The 18,933-nt window shown below is 32.6% G+C and overlaps 1 protein-coding gene across 1 annotated transcript; it reads right to left on the bottom strand.

Moving 5' to 3' along the window:
• Positions 1 to 6,648: 6,648 nt before the first annotated feature.
• Positions 6,649 to 16,045, bottom strand: LOC18110773 (ribosome-binding factor PSRP1, chloroplastic; the record flags this gene model as incomplete). Its single annotated transcript, XM_052446049.1, is given in 7 exon segments — positions 6,649 to 6,748; positions 9,099 to 9,154; positions 9,279 to 9,380; positions 9,674 to 9,899; positions 9,992 to 10,131; positions 15,802 to 15,970; positions 15,972 to 16,045. Coding segments are annotated over 7 exon segments (867 nt in total), but the record flags the coding sequence as incomplete, so codon positions are not given.
• Between the last annotated feature and the right edge of the window lie 2,888 nt (positions 16,046 to 18,933).

Genomic DNA, 18,933 nt, shown 5'->3' with positions numbered 1-18,933 from the left:
CCTCCAAGTCGTCGATCGGAACTTGGATGTATGGATAATGTCCAATCTTCACGTGGTGCTGAATATGGAACTGAGGGTTGAATTTTTCAATTGCGAATATTTCCTCGCAAGGCAATATCTGCACCACGTGAATCACGGCAATATTACATAATTTCCAAAATTAACTTATTTTTGTTGAGATCAAGTCTATGTGAGTGATGTGCAGCAAGTCTATGAAAATTTGCTAAAAGAACAGCCATTCATATGGAGTTTAGACCCACTCAAGAAATCAGCAAGGAATCAACAATTTAGTCTACATTTCTAGTTGCACATCAGCTTTAAAGGCTATTAATTATAAAAAACTAGGTAGGTTAGTCAAATAAATAAATAAAATAAAATAAAAATGGTTTGAAACTAGATGGGATGAATAAGAAAGAACTATTGATTAATAGAGAGGATAAATAGCATCATTAGACTCTTCCTCTGAATCACCTACTAACTTGCTTCCACATGAAGAATATAATGCAATGCCATCAGGCTTTCAAAGTATAAGTTACAGAATCCCACTGGATGCCACACCCTTGCAAAACAAATTGAATACAAAACAGTAATCGATTCATTACACGGTGCTTAAGACACGTAAACTGGGAAATGTCCGCATTCAAAATATATGGTCCAAGAAAGAAACTCGGTTAGGTAGCCTGTGATATTGCCAATATTCCAGTTAATTTCAAAGAGAGTGCTGCGCGCATTCAGCAAAGTTTGAGAGTTATCATCCCTTGTTTCCCATCCCATATATATATAATATAGTTTCATCAAGGAGCTGCTAGTAGGGTACCCATCAAGGATATTCACAAGCATTCCTCATTAGGTACAAAAGATATTACATTTAAAATCACAACGATTAGCTTCTTCTCAGAAAAAAAAAGAAGAAAAAACTCATAGGTGTCTGAACTTAGAATAGGATTTTATTTGACCAATTTTGATCATGCTTATATCAGTAATATTTTTTTAAAAAAAATTATTTTCTTGCTTATCAATCTTTCAATTTATATACTTTGATTTTTCCTTTTTTCTTTTTCTATTTTAAATAAAAATAATAATTTAACTATGAGATTAAATAAATAATTAAAAAATATGTATGCATTAAAGAATGAAAATTATAAACTTTTTACATGAATGATTCAAGAAGTATTAATTTATAACCCTTGAACCTTGTTATTTTACTGGAATGGAGGGCTTGAAGAGTCATTTTCTTCTTATAACAATAATAAATGATTGATATACTTTGTCAAATATTTAGAAAGAATTTTATACATCTAGGGACAAGATATCACTTACACAATACCTTACCCTTTTATATTAAAATTAATAAGAATAAATAAATAAAACCTTGTAGCTCAACATATGGCTTATAATACTAATTAGAACTTCTTTTTTTGCTCATCTAACGGTAATCGTAAATGCATTAAATTAATATTTTTTTTATATGGTTTTCAATGCTTTTAATATGTTGATGTTAATTTTTTTTTTTTTGAAAACATGTTATTTCGATATATTTTTAATTGAAGAATATTTTTTAAGATTTAATAATTAAAAATAAAGTAAGAATAAAAACCTTGGAAATATGTAAGGTTCCTATCAAATTGACTTCAAATTGCGCAAACTAAATTGTTGTTTATTAGAAAATAATTAATTACGCAAAGCAATGGGGGCACTAACGACTTTGCACTTATGGATCATACTTTTTGTGTGCGCTCGGTAATGTATAGCAGTTTAATTATTTTTCATGTGTTATTTATTTGAAAATATATTAATATGATGTTTTTTAAAATTTTATTTTTAATTTTTAATATCAGAATATTAAAATTATAAAAAAAACATAAAAAAAATATTGATTTTCTAAATGGATTAAATAGTGTTTTAGAGGTTGCTAGTATTTATTAAATTAATTAATCCTTTTAGTAGTAAAAATAACTAAATAGTTATTTGACAAATCTTGATTAGTAATATTTTTTTTTTGAAATACTTTTCTTGCTTATCATTCCTTGAATTGATATACTTTGATTTTTCCTTTTTCTATTTTAAATAAAAAATAATTAAACTATGGGATTATGTATACGTAATTGAAATAAAAATTTGATAAGCAAAGTCAGCTTCACCTTTATAATTAAACAAGCAATGGAGCACTAATTATGACTTTGCACATATATCGTTTCTCATGACCTAAAAGTCTTTCTGTGTGATTCATAATGTTGTGCAATATATTTTTCAAATGTATTTTTTAATTGAAAATATATTAAATTCTTTTTAACTTTAATATAAACACATATAAAATATTTAATTTAATGCTTTTTTAGACAATGTGTTTTTATAAAAAAAAAAAACAAAAGATACCACAACAGACATTTCATTAATGAGAATAAGAAATATCTTATGTTAATTAAATATTGATTTTCTGAATGGATTAAATATCATTTCAGGGGTTGTTAATTTTCTTAAAATTAATTAATCCTTTTACTATTAAAAATTAATCTTGTGGGGGGATAGAAAGTTGTTGGAAGAAAAAGGATAATTATTTTCAGCTGAAATCAGTTGTGCCCTTCTGTGTCCTTTTTCTTCCCTCTTTCCCTTCCTTTTAGGCTCCCCTTTGCCTGTCATGCAGTTGGTGTGGGAATAATCCCCTTTGCATGGGACAGGCTGACTCATCAGTCCTCATGCATGTATCTATATATATATAGGCCTCCTTTCTTTTGGGAATAATGAATGAAGCTTGACAAAGTTTTAAACCAAAACCTTTTTATTACTATGGAGAATTTTGCCTAGGATTGTTTTTTCATGTGATTGTTCATTCTTAAATGCAAAACTAAGAGTCCGTCGCTGAAGTTTCCTAAATATGCCGTGCCGGAAATTAAAACAATATTTTGTGAAAGTTTAGGAAAACAGAGCATCAACAAGGGAAAACCAATCTTCATTTGGTCTGTCCTTTTCCTCCTTGACCTCCAAGTCTTCGCAATATTGATTTCTTGTTAAAAATAAATTTTATAAAATAAAAAAATATAAAATATTATTTTGATATATTTTCAAATAAAAAATACTTTAAAAAAATAATCTTCACCACACTAACATGCTCTAAAAATAAAAACATGAAAATATTGATTTCCTAAATGAATTAAATAGTGATTTAGGGGTTACTAATTTTTCTTAAATTAACTAATCCTTTTAGTATTAAAAGTAATTAAATAGTTATTTGACAAATTTTGATCACGCTTAATTCAATAATATTTTTTAGAGAAACACTTTTCTTACTTATCAATCTTTCAATTTATATACTTTGATTTTTCCTTTATCTATTTTAAATAAAAAATAATTTAACAATGAGATTATGTAAACAAATAATTAAAAAAAATATGTATATAATAAAAAATAAATATTGTAAAGCTTTTATTACCTATATGGTTTCAGAGAATATTTATAATTCTTAAATCTTGTCATTTTGATGGAGTTGAGGGGTTCAAAAGTCATTTTTTTATAGCATTAATAAAATATAAATATCTCTTACAAAATATTAAGTTATGAACAAATACCCTTTGCACAATATTAATAAGGGATATATATCCATGGCCATGGAAATATGATAAGTTTTTAGAAAACTTTTAAATACCTAGAAATATAAAAAAATAAATATCTTTAACTTTAATATTCTATATTAAAAATTACAAAAATAAACAAACGAAATCTTATAGCCTATCAAGTACCTCGGTCCCTTAGTTGACTAAGAGTGTGTTTGGTATTGCGGTAGCTGTTGTGGTTGTGGTTTGAAAAAAGTTGTTTTATCAAAAGTACTTTTAGTTGAGGTTGGTTTCAAAAAATAGATGTTTGGTTAAAACTGTGGTTCAAATTGAGGTTGAAGAAAAAATAGTTTTAATGTGTTTGGTTAAGAATGCTTTTGAAATTGAGGTTATAAAATAATTTTAAAAAATATATATTAATATTGATGGTTTTTAATTTAAATATTATAGATTTAATATTGCTATTACATCATGAAATAAATCACACTTTATATATAAAAAAATTACTTTAACAAAAAATTATCTACAATTCCATTACGTACAAAATTCATCCGACATGAACTATAAAATTAGATAAAATATAATAAAAAATAAAATTAAGATTACAGTACGAGTAAATTTAATTCACATTAAACTAATTTAAAAAAAACAAAAACAATTGTTGTTCACATTCAAGTGAACAGTGCAAGTGAAATCAATTAACTACACTAATTTTAAAAAAAAAACCTATTCAGCGAACAGTGGAGGCATGCCTCCATTGTTTTCAAAAAAAACAAAAACTGTTCAGTGAACAGTAGAGGCATGCTCCATTGTTCACTGAATAGTAGCATGAATTAGATTTTGGCCGCGCAGGAAGGTAGCTGCTTCCCCTTTTTATGTGTTTCAAACGCAGCAGTATATGAGACCCAATAAACAGTAACACGCGTTCATTATTAACCAAACAGCTTGTTGCATGAAATTGCATGAAACGTGGACGCAACCACATTGCCAAACAATTTCTAAGACAGTGTTCGGTATTCTGATCGGAAAATACTCTTCCGATAAATTCAAGAAATGACTTTGCTTTATTTTTACTATTCAAGATGAATATCCCCACTCGCTAATTAACTGTTGTGTCTAGACGGATGGAAACCAAGGCAAAGTAATAATTACGCCAAGCAATGACTTTGCACACATATATAATTGTTTTTCACGACCCAAAAAGTCTTTTTTTAATTATCCAAAAGTTCCTATCAACTTTTACTGTGTACTTCGTTGGTAATGTTAATGATCAGTGTATTTTTCTTAAATATTTTTTTATTATAAATATATCAAACAATATTACTTTTTTACAATTATAAAAAATCATTTAAAAAAAAAAGAAGATTGGAGTTTCTTTCTCAGCATCAACCAATCTTCATATGGTCTTCATCACCCTGCCTTTGAACCTTCTTAAAAAACATACTTAGGCTCAAAATTAATTTTTCAAAATGTGATGTGCAGCTAGTCTATGAGTTTCTAGATACAGTTTGTGCTGCTTCTTTGCAGCTCGTCTGATGGGAACTGTATGTTCTTGGGGACTTTTATCCTTCTATGCCTTGTTGGCTTATAATCTTAATACCAATAAGAATCTTTAATTATGCTCCAGAAATCATTATAGAAATTCAGTAAATTTTTAAATGTCAAATTATAATTTTATCAAATTAAAGTATCAAAATAAACATATTCTAAATTCATAACTGCACTAAATTTTTGCTCATAATTCATCTTTAATTTTGTTTGTAATCTTCGATTATGTTTTAGGGATTAATCTGTAATTTTTTTTAAATTCTGGAACTAAACTGTATTTAAAGAAGCTTAAAAAAACTGACTTTTTTAATTATTCTCACTGCTGAGGGGAGCATTAAGGAAGCTTTATGCATGGAGTGTGAAACATCCATATATAGCTGAGTGCTGACTGACCACATTTTAAACATAAGACCATCAAATAGGTACTTTGGTTTACTAAGTCTCTTTGATTTTTAAAATATTTTTTATTTAAAATATATTAAATAATATATTTTTTTATTTTTAAAATTTTTTCACATCAATATTTCAAAATCATCTAAAAACATTAAAAAAAATTTAATTTAAAACAAAAAAAATATTTCAAGTTTAAAAAAAACATGGTTGGACGTAATATCAAATATACCTATCAATAAGAGTTAGTGTTGAAAATATAGCAATATTAATTTATGGAAATCATTGATATACTGATAAATTGAGTGAGAATAATACCTCTTTTAGGATTTAAAAATAAAAACAAAAAAGCAAAAATAAAAAACTTCAATATGTATTCCCATCACTATTTACAGAAAGTAAGGCTCCATGACCCGAAAGTCTTCATTGACGAGACTATGTATAGGAACGACAGTATTTGATTTCCTAATTACTGTTTACGGCTTGCTGATTTTTCTTAAATTAATTCATTCTTGTAGTGTTAAAAATAATTAAATAGTTATTTGACAAATCTTGATCATGTTTAATTTAGTAATATTTTGTTTTTTTTTAAATACTTCTCTTTCTTATCAATCTTTCAATTTATATACTTTGATTTTCTCTTTTTTCTATTTTAAATAAAAAAATAGATAAAAATTATAGTATGAAATAGATAAAAATTATAAGTTATAAATCCAATTAAAAATATAGCAATTAAATGTTTAGTTTATAAAACCACTAGCACTAAGTTATCATTAACCCAAAATAAAAATAAATTTATGTAAATGTCAATTGCAACTCGCATATCGAAGATAATATCTACGACTTCTCTAACACAGACAAACTTTTTTGTGGTTCTAGCTTAAGCTAAATATAAAAAAAAATTCAATTCGCATAATCACAAATAACTAGTTTTTCAGCATCAAAACACAATTCACATAAGCAACATATAATATATTCAATCGTAAATAAAAAATTTAAACTAACGATTAACACAACATAACATTTTATTAAAAAAATTAAACTAACTATAAATCTATTTATATTTTTCATAACATATAATAACATGTAATTATATCTAATAATTTATCTAGCTCATAGAAGGGTATGGAGCACTCGTGTATGAATCTGGAGTATCACCTCAACTCTTAAGGACATGTTTGTCATCATCCTCATCTTCCCCATCAACCACAACTCTATCAATATGATGCTCATCTTCATCATCACTTGGTTCAGATCGTCTATAGCAATATGTAGTAGATGTCATGCCCAACAGAAGTTCTATATTAATGATTTTCTGCATCGAAACTTGTCTACTAACATTACCACCTAACCTAGATGGACCAGTTATTTATGATGCCTATATGGTTCTCTCAGAGTTATTTGAAAATCATGTCAACTCCATACTAGAAGAGCTTCCTCGTCTATGTCTACTATTCAAGTAGAGCTCTAGCATATTAATCCCATTGATCCTTGCAAAACCAAACATTGAGTTCACACTTTTGTCACTACAGATTGGTATACCGACATAACGAGCTTGACTAACCCTGATTTGGAACATTCTCAAAGTAATTTCAACTTTATTTCAAACATATTCTAGACAAGTCGATCACATAACATTCTTGATAATTCGTTTAGGGACCTGTTTAATGTAGAGTGTGGTAGTTAGGTATTCATGGCTTCCTCTATTATAAGTGATATAATTGTGAGTGTTGACAATCATACTATCATGGAAATATAATATTTTTAAATTATAAATATTCTTTCAAACAACACAACTCAACAAAATACAATTATAATTTATTAATATCTTAGGATTAATTAAAATTTATCAATTATCAATTAAAAATATAATAAAAAAATAAAAGAGATGAGTGATGTAGAGAGAGATACGGGTGGGTGGTGAGGGGGACGGGGGTGGTTTTGAGAACTTAAAATTCAAAATGAGTCGAGGCTAGTTTTTTAATTATTTTTTTAGCCGTGTTACTTTACCCTTTATTTTAATGTGTCAAAAAACAAAAAAGCTCCAATAATTGAACTTTAGTTTTCGTATAATGACCGGCTGTAATTTGGTCAAAAGAATATTTAAAGAAAACAGCCTTTTCCTCGACGTTTGAATTGGAGCCGAGAAGGATCGATGATATTAAATTGTTGGATTGAAGTGAAAGGGAAACATAATGGAAATGAGAAATTGAGTGAGGGATAATGAATAAAAAATAAAGTAGTTCGTAGACTTAGCTTTCTTGACTCAAAACTCGCAAGACCACAGATTATATGTATGCAAAATAATGCAGCCCTAATGACTTTGCCTATTATATCTATATTTTCATGATCCAAAAGTCTTCATTGACGAGACTAGGAATTAATGGGAACACCACTGTATTGATTTACATCATAGTTAATTGGTGTTTCTTACCATGAAGAAAATTAATTAATCATATAAAAAATAATTATATATATAGTCATTTGACAAGTGTTGATTAATTAATCAAATAATCGAGAATATATAATTAAGTCATAAATACAATTAAAATTATAGAGAAACAAATAGTAAGATTTTAGAAGAAAGAGTGAATTAAAAGAGAAGAATTAAATGCCAATAACAGTTCAATCCTTGGAACTAGGAGAGGATAATGCATTAATTGAGATTAAGCCTCGTCCTTGGATGATCTGAGGATGCAAAACCCGTATTGGTCTGGTGTGTTTAGAGAAATTCAGACCGATAATGAATCTAATCAAATTAGAATTTGAAGATATAATTTACAAAAGGGTCTAAAACAAGAACTCTAATCATATTTTATTACTAATAAGTTACTCTACATTGTTTAAAAAGGATTACAATCCTTTTTTTAGAATCTATTAGCAAAACTTGAGTGTTATCCAGCTATCAGATCAAAAAATATCTCCTTTTCCATCAGATAATCGGTTTGGCAAGAATATAAATATATTTATTAGGCCTTTTACATGATTTAGTTATAATAAATCAGTATCCCATTGATCATAATCACTATCTGATTTATCAGAATCTCCGGCATTAGAAATTTAACGAGTTCTCCTAGATGTTGACCCCAATATTTAAACCCTTAAAGTTAATATTGAAACATTGTGATATGAGCAGTAGAGTTCATTTCATCAAATTATAATGAACGGTGAAAATAATTGATTTAGGTTTTGTTATACATGGATTTATACTCCTAGATGTTGCCTTTTATTTTATGCTTATATGTCTGCAATGGTTTTACAGTCTCCAACTTAGTGAACTTCCTTGTCCGTTTATATCTCTGATTTACCTCTATCATTTCGAAATTTGTTCTATGTTTCTAGAGGCATATCATAAAGAAGAAATTTTAATTTTTTTCAATTTTTTTTTTATTTTCTAAACTTCAAAGCCTTATGTTCTGGAAAACCTTGATGGGGTGTGTATTTTCGGGCCTTTTCCTGATAGAACATGATCAACAAATACAATGATCTATTTGGCTTTCCTAATTACTTGGCGTTTGCTGGCTGGCTACCTCTTTGTATTAATTTTGGAGCAATCATGGAGGTTAGATACATCCATTTATTGATAAATCTTTTCCAAAAGATGCAGACGCTAACACTTTTTCAGAAACTAGTTCCTCCCAGTCAAAGTACTTTGTGTGAACAGCCTGAAAATGGTGTAGATAATGAGTTTATGGCAGACAAGAATAATATGTCCAGGTGGGCAATGGTTTACCTAGCCAAAAGCAAAAGCATGCATCAAACTTAAAGGTAATAAAAAATATCTTTTACATTGACACCAGATGTAAAGAAGAATTTTGAGCGCCAAGCCATGATTTGGAAAGATGAAGATGGTAATACATTTTCCTTGTGCAACAGTCCATAAGTATCTAGCTAAGAGAATCAACATGGTATTCGCAATAGTTCACAAGTTATAATGCTAAAAAATTATATGCAAATTACATGTGCCGTAGTAATCACGAAATGGTGCAATGGGGAAAGCCCTTGTTGGGAGTAGAACTATTCATGACAACTCTATATCAATTAACTCACAAGAATACATAAGACTTTACATTTGATGATATGAAGCTACGGATACTAACTAAATCCACATGAAACAACTAAGACAGCATAAATAATATACTGCAACGACAATTTGGTAAAACAAAAATGTTAAAGATCCATACCTCATCAAGATAGTCATCATCTTCTTTCCGTGAAACTGCATCTGCATCATCCCTAATCTTCAACCTATTAAGCCCTTTCATGTGTCTACCATGATCAGACTCCTCCTTCATCTTCCTCAACTTACTTTGAATAATTGACAACACCAAATCAATAGTTGCATAGATTGTCTCAGAATCTTCCTCTGCCCTCACCACTCCATGCCTCTTAGTAAACAAAGTAACCTCAAATAAAAACACCCCATCCAAAAATTGACAAATTTAAAGCAAACCCAAATAAAAAATATACTAAAATCCAATTCATAATTTGAAGGATACCTACATTTTCTAATCCTTGGACCTTTCCCCAACTCTCCACCTCTAACTGACAACCTTGCATCAACTTCCCTTACAAGATGACTAAATTTTTGAACTGCCTTTCCTACTTTGTCCTCCACATGCTCTTTTACAGTATCAGTCAACTGCTACATCCTAACATTTGTTACAATCACAAATTAGACAGCAAAATAAATAAATGTTGTGTGGTCCCGCACCATGTGATGGGGGACCACCACATTAATTAAGGAGGCAGCTGGCTGCCTCTTTGGTTTAAATTAAATGTCCGGCTACTGTAGATGGCAGTAGCAAATTTGAACAAGAGAGCAGAGAAAAACCGAGAGAAAGAAAGAAGAGGAAGCAGCAGAGCAGTCTGTCTTCTTCCTTCGATTTCCAGCTTGTTCACCGTTGGATCGGGCTGAGATTTTGACAGTAGCTTCTAGACACGTTCCTCTTCATTCTGAACGGTTGGATTGAAGATTGGTGGTGTGGAAGCTGGTCGTTTTGACAGAAAACGGGGCTGTCAGTGTTGTGAGCTTTTCTCTATCATTACTCTCTTTAATCTTGTTGTAATCCGAGAATAAGTTGTTCTTGATGATATATATGTTGTAGCCCTTAGTTGAATGTGAGGAAGAACAATTGTGAACCCATTATTTGTGATAGTGGAAGCTTTTAGGTGGACTCCGGTCCCGTGGTTTTTCCCGTATCGGGTTTTCCACGTAAAAATCTTGGTGTTAATTTGTGTGATTGTTGCATTATATTTGTTCATTATTTGATTCTATTTTTTACTGCACAAAGAGGGAGAAATGATTGGGACTTGTGAATTGTGAATTGTATTTCGCTGAATTGATCCGGTTAGTTGTCCCTAGTTTTCCCAACAAAGTGGTATCAGAGCATTTGGTTGTGTAGATTGAATTTCTTGTGCAGTTAAAATGGAAAAGGAAGATTCGGGTATGATAAAGCTCACTTCCTCAAATTATTTTCTATGGAAAACAATGATGGAGGATCACTTATATTGCAATGATTTGGCTTTGCCAATTGAATGTAAAGGAATAAAGCCTGATGATATGGATGATGCAAAATGGAATGGACTTAATAGAAAGGCTACCGCTAATGTTAGAAAATGGGTATCTTCTAAGTCCATTAATCATATTGCTCAAGAACATGACTGCTATACAGTGTGGAAGCTGTTGGAAGAAACCTTTGCCAAGGAGAGTGCACAAAACAAGGTTTTTGTAATTAGAGACCTTGTGAATTTGAAGTATAGAGATGGTGAAGATGCTTCGGTGCATATAAATGTATTCCAAGGGTTCTTGAATCAGCTGTCATTGATGAACCTTGAGTTAGCCGATGAAATGCAAGCATTAATCCTATTGAGTTCATTGCCGGATAGTTGGGAGACTTTGGTAGTGTCACTTAGCAATTCTACTCCGAATGGAAAGCTCACTTTGAAAACAGTGAAGGATTGTATCCTCAATGAAGAGAAGAGGAGGAAAGGGACAAGCATTTCCGAGTCTCATGCACTTGTTACAGAAAGTCGAGGGAGAAGTCAAAGCAGGTTCTCTCACGGCAAGCAAGATGGAGAATTCAGCAATAGAAAAGGCAAATGGAAGCCAAGAGGAAGATCTCAGTCAAGGAAGGGTTTTAAGTGCTATTATTGTGACAAGCCTGGGCATATGCAAAAGGATTGCAGAAAGTATAAAAGAGATAAAAAGGGTAGAGATGAAGACAAGAATGAAGATAATGGTACAGCTGCAGTTGTGTTTGATGGTGATGTTGCCATTGTTTGTGATGATGGTTGTGTTAATCTTGCATGTCAAGATACCACCTGGGTTGCAGATTCAGCAGCTTCTTACCATGTTACACCCCGACGTGATTTTTACACATCCTACACTGCTGGTGACTTTGGTCAAGTTAGGATGGGAAATCAAGGGATGGCCAGTGTTGTGGGTATTGGAGATATTTGGTTGGAAACCAATACTGGGTGCAAGTTGCTACTCAAAGATGTTAGGCATGTGCCTGATATGCGCCTACATTTGATCTCTACAGTTACTCTTGATGAAGAAGGCTATCACAGTTACTTTGGAGATGGTAAATGGAAGCTCTCCAGAAATTCCCTAATTGTTGCTAAAGGGAAGAAGATGGGTCTCTACATGTCACAAGCCAAGGTGATCAAAGGGGAGGTGAATGCAATTGAAGATTGCTCTACTGATCTATGGCATAAGCGGCTTGGACATTTGAGTGAGAAAGGTCTTGGCATCCTTGCCAAGAAGAACTACCTTCCATTGAAAGTTATGAACTTGAACATATGTACTCATTGTTTAGTTGGTAAACAACATAGAGTTGCATTTCAAAGATCACCTTCACATAGAAGGTCACATGTTCTTGATTTAGTTCATACTGATGTTTGCTCTATGATTGATAAGTCTCTTGGAGGTGCATTGTACTTTGTTAGTTTTATTGATGATCACTCCAGGAAGATTTGGGCCACTTGTTTGAAATCCAAAGATCAGGTGCTTGATGTTTTCAAGGATTTCCATGCCAGAGTTGAAAGAGAAACTGGTAGAAAGCTAAAATGTATTCGAGCAGACAATGGTGGTGAATACAGGGGTCCTTTTGAAAAGTACTGCAGGGAACATGGTATCAAGTTGGAGAAGACAGTTCCTAAGACTCCACAGCAGAATGGAGTGGCTGAGAGAATGAACAGAACTATTGTTGAAAGAATTAGATGTATGCTCTCTCATGCAAAGCTGCCTAAGTCCTTTTGGGGTGAGGCAATGAAGACTGCAGTTGCCATGATCAACCTTTCTCCATCAGTTCCTCTTGAGTTTGATGTTCCAGATAGAGTTTGGAAAGGAAAGGATGTTTCCTATGCACACTTGAGAGTGTTTGGATGCAGAGCATTTATACATGTTCCAAGGGATGAAAGGTCCAAGCTTGACAGCAAGACAAAGTAGTGTATTTTCTTGGGATCTGAAGATGATGAGTTTGGCTATAGGTTGTGGGATCCAAAAGAGAAGAAAATTGTGAGAAGTAGAGATGTTATCTTCTTTGAAGATCAAACCATTGAAGACTTTGAACTGAAGGAGAAAACAGAGTCTACAACTTTTATTCCATCTAATTCCAATCCAAGACCTACTCCACAGTTACCTTTGATGCCTGCTAATCATGGGGGAGATTTGCAAAATGATGATAATGGTGGTTTTCTTGTTGAGCCATTAGTTGGTGATCATGAATCAACTAATGATGATATTGATGTTATTCCTGAACAGGTTATGCAGGAAGCTCCAGATGAGCCACAATTGAGGAGGTCAACTAGACCTCGCCAACCTTCCACCAAATATTCTCCTCATGAGTATGTGCTAGTTACTGATGGGGGAGAGCCAGAATGCTTTGATGAAGCTATGTCACATGAGAAGAAAAGTGAGTGGTTTAAAGCAATGCAAGAAGAGATGAAATCCTTGCATGAAAACCATACCTTTGAGTTAGTGAAGCTTCCTAAAGGTAAGAGAGCACTCAACAACAAATGGGTGTTCAGGTTGAAAATTGATGAACATTGCTCACAGCCAAGGTACAAGGCAAGATTGGTTGTGAAAGGTTTCGGTCAGAAGAAGGGTATTGATTTTGAAGAAATCTTTTCACCAGTGGTCAAGATGTCTTCAATCCGAGTTGTGCTTGGCTTAGCTGCTAGTTTGAATCTTGAAGTTGAGCAACTTGATGTGAAAACTGCCTTTCTCCATGGTGATTTAGATGAAGAAATCTACATGGAGCAGCCTGAAGGGTTTGAAGCAAAAGGTAAAGAGCAGTTAGTTTGCAAGTTGAAAAAGAGCCTATATAGGTTAAAGCAAGCTCCAAGACAATGGTATAAGAAGTTTGATTCTTTCATGGTGGACCATGGTTATGACAGGACCACTTCTGATCATTGTGTATTTATGAAAAGGTTTCCAGATGGAAACTTTATTATTCTCTTGTTGTATGTGGATGATATGTTGATTGTTGGCCATGATGCTAAGAAGATTCAGATTTTGAAGGAAGAGTTAAGCAAGTCTTTTGCAATGAAAGACTTAGGACCGACAAAACAGATTCTTGGCATGAAGATCACACGTGACAGGAAGAAGGAGAAACTTTGGCTATCTTAGGAGAGATATGTCCAAAAGGTACTTGAGAGATTCAACATGAGCAACTCCAAACCGGTTTGTTCTCCACTTGCAAGCCACTTTAAACTAAGTTCTAAGTAGTGTCCTTCAAGTGATGAAGAAAGAGATGAGATGAAAAAGGTTCCTTATGCATCCGCAGTTGGTAGCTTGATGTATGCTATGGTTTGCACAAGGCCGGATATAGCTCATGCAGTTGGTGTGGTTAGTCGGTTCCTCTCAAATCCTGGTAAAGAACACTGGTCAGCAGTGAAATGGATACTCAGGTATCTCAAAGGTTCTTCTAGTTTCAGCTTATGTTTTGGTAATGATAAACCTGTGTTGGATGGATACACAGATGCAGATATGGCTGGTGATGTTGATTCTAGAAAGTCCACATCAGGATACTTGATGAAGTTTGCAGGGGGAGCAGTCTCATGGCAATCAAGGTTGCAAAAATGTGTGGCATTATCCACTACTGAGGCTGAATATATTGCTCTTACTGAAGGGGGCAAAGAGTTGTTATGGATGAAGAAGTTCCTACATGAACTTGGCCTAGTTCAAGAGAACTTTGTGTTGCACTGTGATAGTCAAAGTGCAATCCATCTCAGTAAGCATCCTACTTTTCACTCTCGATCAAAGCACATTGAGGTTAGATATCAATGGATTCGAGATGCTATGGAGATGAAGTCATTTGTTGTTGAAAAGATCCATACCGATGACAACGTGTCAGACATGATGACCAAACCTCTATCGAGAGAGAAGTTTGAGTTTTGCAGAAGGGAAGCAGGCTTGTCAGAGCCTCCTAAATTGAAGCTTACATGTTGATCGCCAGTATGGCGAATTCCTCACATGGTGCGTGAGGGGGAGATTTGTTGTGTGGTCCCGCACCATGTGATGGGGGGACCACCACATTAATTAAGGAGGCAGCTGGCTGCCTCTTTGGTTTAAATTAAATGTCTGGCTACTGTAGATGGCAGTAGCAAATTTGAACAAGAGAGCAGAGAAAAACCGAGAGAAAGAAAGAAGAGGAGGCAGCAGAGCAGTCTGTCTTCTTCCTTCGATTTCCAGCTTGTTCACCGTTGGATCGGGCTGAGATTTTGACAGTAGCTTCTAGACACGTTCCTTTTCATTCTGAACGGTTGGATTGAAGATTGGTGTGTGGAAGCTGGTCGTTTTGACAGAAAACGGGGCTGTCAGTGTTGTGAGCTTTTCTCTATCATTACTCTCTTTAATCTTGTTGTAATCCGAGAATAAGTTGTTCTTGATGATATATATGTTGTAGCCCTTAGTTGAATCTGAGAAAGAACAATTGTGAACCCATTATTTGTGATAGTGGAAGTTTTTAGGTGGACTCCGGTCCCGTGGTTTTTCCCGCATCGGGTTTTCCACGTAAAAATCTTGGTGTTAATTTGTGTGATTGTTGCATTATATTTGTTCATTGTTTGATTCTGTTTTTTACTGCACAAAGAGGGAGAAAGGATTAGACTTGTGAATTGTGAATTGTATTCCGCTGAATTGATCCGGTTAGTTGTCCCTAGTTTTCCCAACAATAAATAAATAAAATCCAAACATTATATTACGTTTACAATTCTGACAATAAGAAAAAAAAGAAGATAAAAACTGTATCTTTAAAGAGTTTAAAGACAGCAAAAACCAGAAATGCAAATGTAAAAGAAAAACCGCCAAGTTTTTGCCTTGAATGATTAATTTAATAGAACAGAGAGGACCATTCCATGACATCTTCATTGAATAGCCACCATGGCTCAAAAGGGTTTTTGTTTTCCTTCTAGTTTCAATAAAGTTCACATTTTTGCATAAAAAATGGGACTTGAGGGACACTGTTGGGGTGGGTCTTTACGGGATTCACCAAAGAAGAAGCCAGTGAAGTAGTAGGAATTGTTGATGATAATGGGACAAGTGGGTTTTCTAATCTATTTCATGAAAGGATCCTCTTTTGCATGGCCTGGTTATTCTGCTAGTGATAATTCTCTAGCTGGTTCCACCACCAACAGCTCTAATTGTCCTGCACTGCCATTTTCTTTAGGTATAATGAGACCATACCTCCAGCTTGTTTTTAGTAGACAATATTAATATCATCTCAAATTAAGCATCCACCAGTTTAGCGCCTACATAACAGAACATAGAGGATCAGTGCAAAGAAATTGACGCAAGAACCATAAATTCGTACCAGTTTCTTCATTCCTGAAACCATAGAAGGCATGATCTACATTTTCCAGCTGCTCAATTACTTCATCTACAGTCAGAGGTGGCATGTCAAAGTAACCTGTTCGAACAACCTGAAGATGGTGGAGATAAAGAGTCTATGGCAGACAACGACAATATGTCCGAGTGGCCAATGGTTTAACTAGCCAAAAAGCATGCATCAAACTTAAACGTAATAGAAAATATCCTTTCTCTAGTTTCATTTTACATTGACACCCAGATGTAGAGAAGAACTTTGAGTGCCAAGCCATGATTTGGAAAGATGAAGACGGTAATGCGGTTTCCTTTTGCAACAGTCCATAAATATCTAGCTAAGAGAACCGATAAGGTATTCGCTACAGTTCACAAGTTATGATGCTAAATCATCTACAAATTACATGTGCCGTAGTAATCGCCAAATGGTGCAATGGGGAAAGCCCTTGTTGGATATTAATGAACTATTCACTACAAGTCTATATTAATGAACTCACAAGAATACATAAGACTTACATTAGATGATATGAAGCTATGGATAGTAACTAAATGCATATAAAACAACTAAGACAACATAAATAATAAACCGCGAACAAAAATGTTAAAGAGCCCTACCTCATCAAGATTGTCGTCATCTTTTCGCTGTGAAACTGTATCTGCATCATTCTCCACCACTTGTGACATTGGCTCCCTAACCTTCAACTTATTAAATCCTTTCATGTGTCTACCATGATCGGACTCCTTGTCCTTAATCTTCCTCAACTTGTTGAATAGTTGACGACACCAAATCAATACTTGCTTAGATTTCTCAGCATCTTCCTCTGCTCTCACCACCCCATTACTTTTAGTAAACACAGTAACCCAAAATCACAAAAAATCTAAAATGGAATTCATAATTTGAAGGATAACTTTCTCATCCTTGGGCCTTTCCCCATGTCTCCACCTCTAAAACACAACCTTACATCAACTGCCCGTCCAAGATGACAATGTTTCTGAATTGCCTGTCCTACTTTGATCTTTGTGGAATTCACCAAAGAAGAAGCTAGTGAAGTAGCAGGAGTTGTTGATGATAATGGCTTGTTTGCAACGAACCTAAGAGAGAAGCCGTTGGCAAATTTTCTTACGAGGGTTGTTTGGATTGCTGGAACATGAAGGAAAATAAGGGGGTTTAAAAGAGGTTTCTATTAACAATACAAATGGACAAGGACACGTCAGCTAATTGAATTAGTTGGGCCCCACTTTATGTGGGATGAATCTTTATCTGCCAAGTCCACATTCAATTTGTGGGAAACATAAGACATTAGCCAAAAATCTATAAGATAATTATAAATTAAGTTTAAGAACAAATAATTTCATCAATTATATCCAAAGTATTCCGGAGGTTTCTCAATTGGATCCTTCTATCCATTTTCTCTCAATTTTAATGTTAAGTTTTCCTTTAATAGACCAGTTTCATTGCATAAATGATAAAACAGTAAAATTATATGGAAATAATTTTAAGAAAAATACCCAATTGAGAAATATATGGCATAGTTTGGATCTAATTGATAAAATACATTGTTCAAGGTCTTGATTGAGATGCATATATAGTTTAAGGACCAGAATGAGGTTTACCCTTTAATTTACATGTAGAGTCTTTAAAGTGGGGGCCACCTTCTCATTGATCTTACTTGAGCGACAACAATTATTACTATTAATTAATTATTAACTTTTCTAGCGCAATACATCTGCTGGGTTACCTTTGGCCTGGCTGCTTAACTATTCATTTCTACAGTGAAGTATTTTATATATATATAAAGGGTGGATGATATATTATTTATTTATTTATTTTGGAAAAAAGAAAAGAAAAGATATTGCATGTTGTTTGTCGCATAAAAATTAATAATGTTATCAGTGTAGCTCTCACCTGCAACCTTCAACTAAACCAATATGCTGACCAATTCAACTACGAAACAAAGATATTATTAATTGTTTAATTAATAATATATATCATTTTTATTTTTATTTTAATAATTTTTTTGTTGTTTTTTTCCCGAAAAGAATGTACCGAAATGGTGGGGATATTCCCAATCTATAATTTGTTAATATCACTCCTCATTTATTATAAGTCTTTTTAACACTCTATATTATCCTTTATCTTTAATATAACATGGAGTTTTCTATTTTGATAAAATCAAATTTATTGAAATAATATAACTTGAAATTGCTAGAAATCAAACTCTCTTTTTTTAATTCAAACCTTATATTTCAATGCCAGATAGGTATGATATTTTAATATAAGATCTGCAATGAATTTAAAAAATTAAATCGATAATAAAATCTCAAGATTTTAGAAATCATATTTAAAACATATACATTTAATATAAATATGTATGTTAAATAATAAAAATATAAAACCTTGTCAATTTTCAATTTATTATTATTTTAAAAAAAGTAGAAATAGAGGTTGCAATAAGGAATTAAAAAAATATTTGAAAGAAACAAATGCTTTAATTGAACTTCTAGCAAAGATAGTATTATTCCTAATTTTTATTATAATTACATTTCATTAAAAAAAAATGCTTCATTGTTTCTTCTTTGAATATAGAGCCACTCACTCACACTTTTGATCCCTAT

The sequence above is a fragment of the Populus trichocarpa genome, chromosome 12, assembly GCF_000002775.5.
Source record: "Populus trichocarpa isolate Nisqually-1 chromosome 12, P.trichocarpa_v4.1, whole genome shotgun sequence".
Lineage (NCBI taxonomy): Eukaryota > Viridiplantae > Streptophyta > Magnoliopsida > Malpighiales > Salicaceae > Populus > Populus trichocarpa.
Note: the sequence above shows the minus strand (reverse complement) of the source record. Positions and strands in the feature narration are given on the sequence as shown.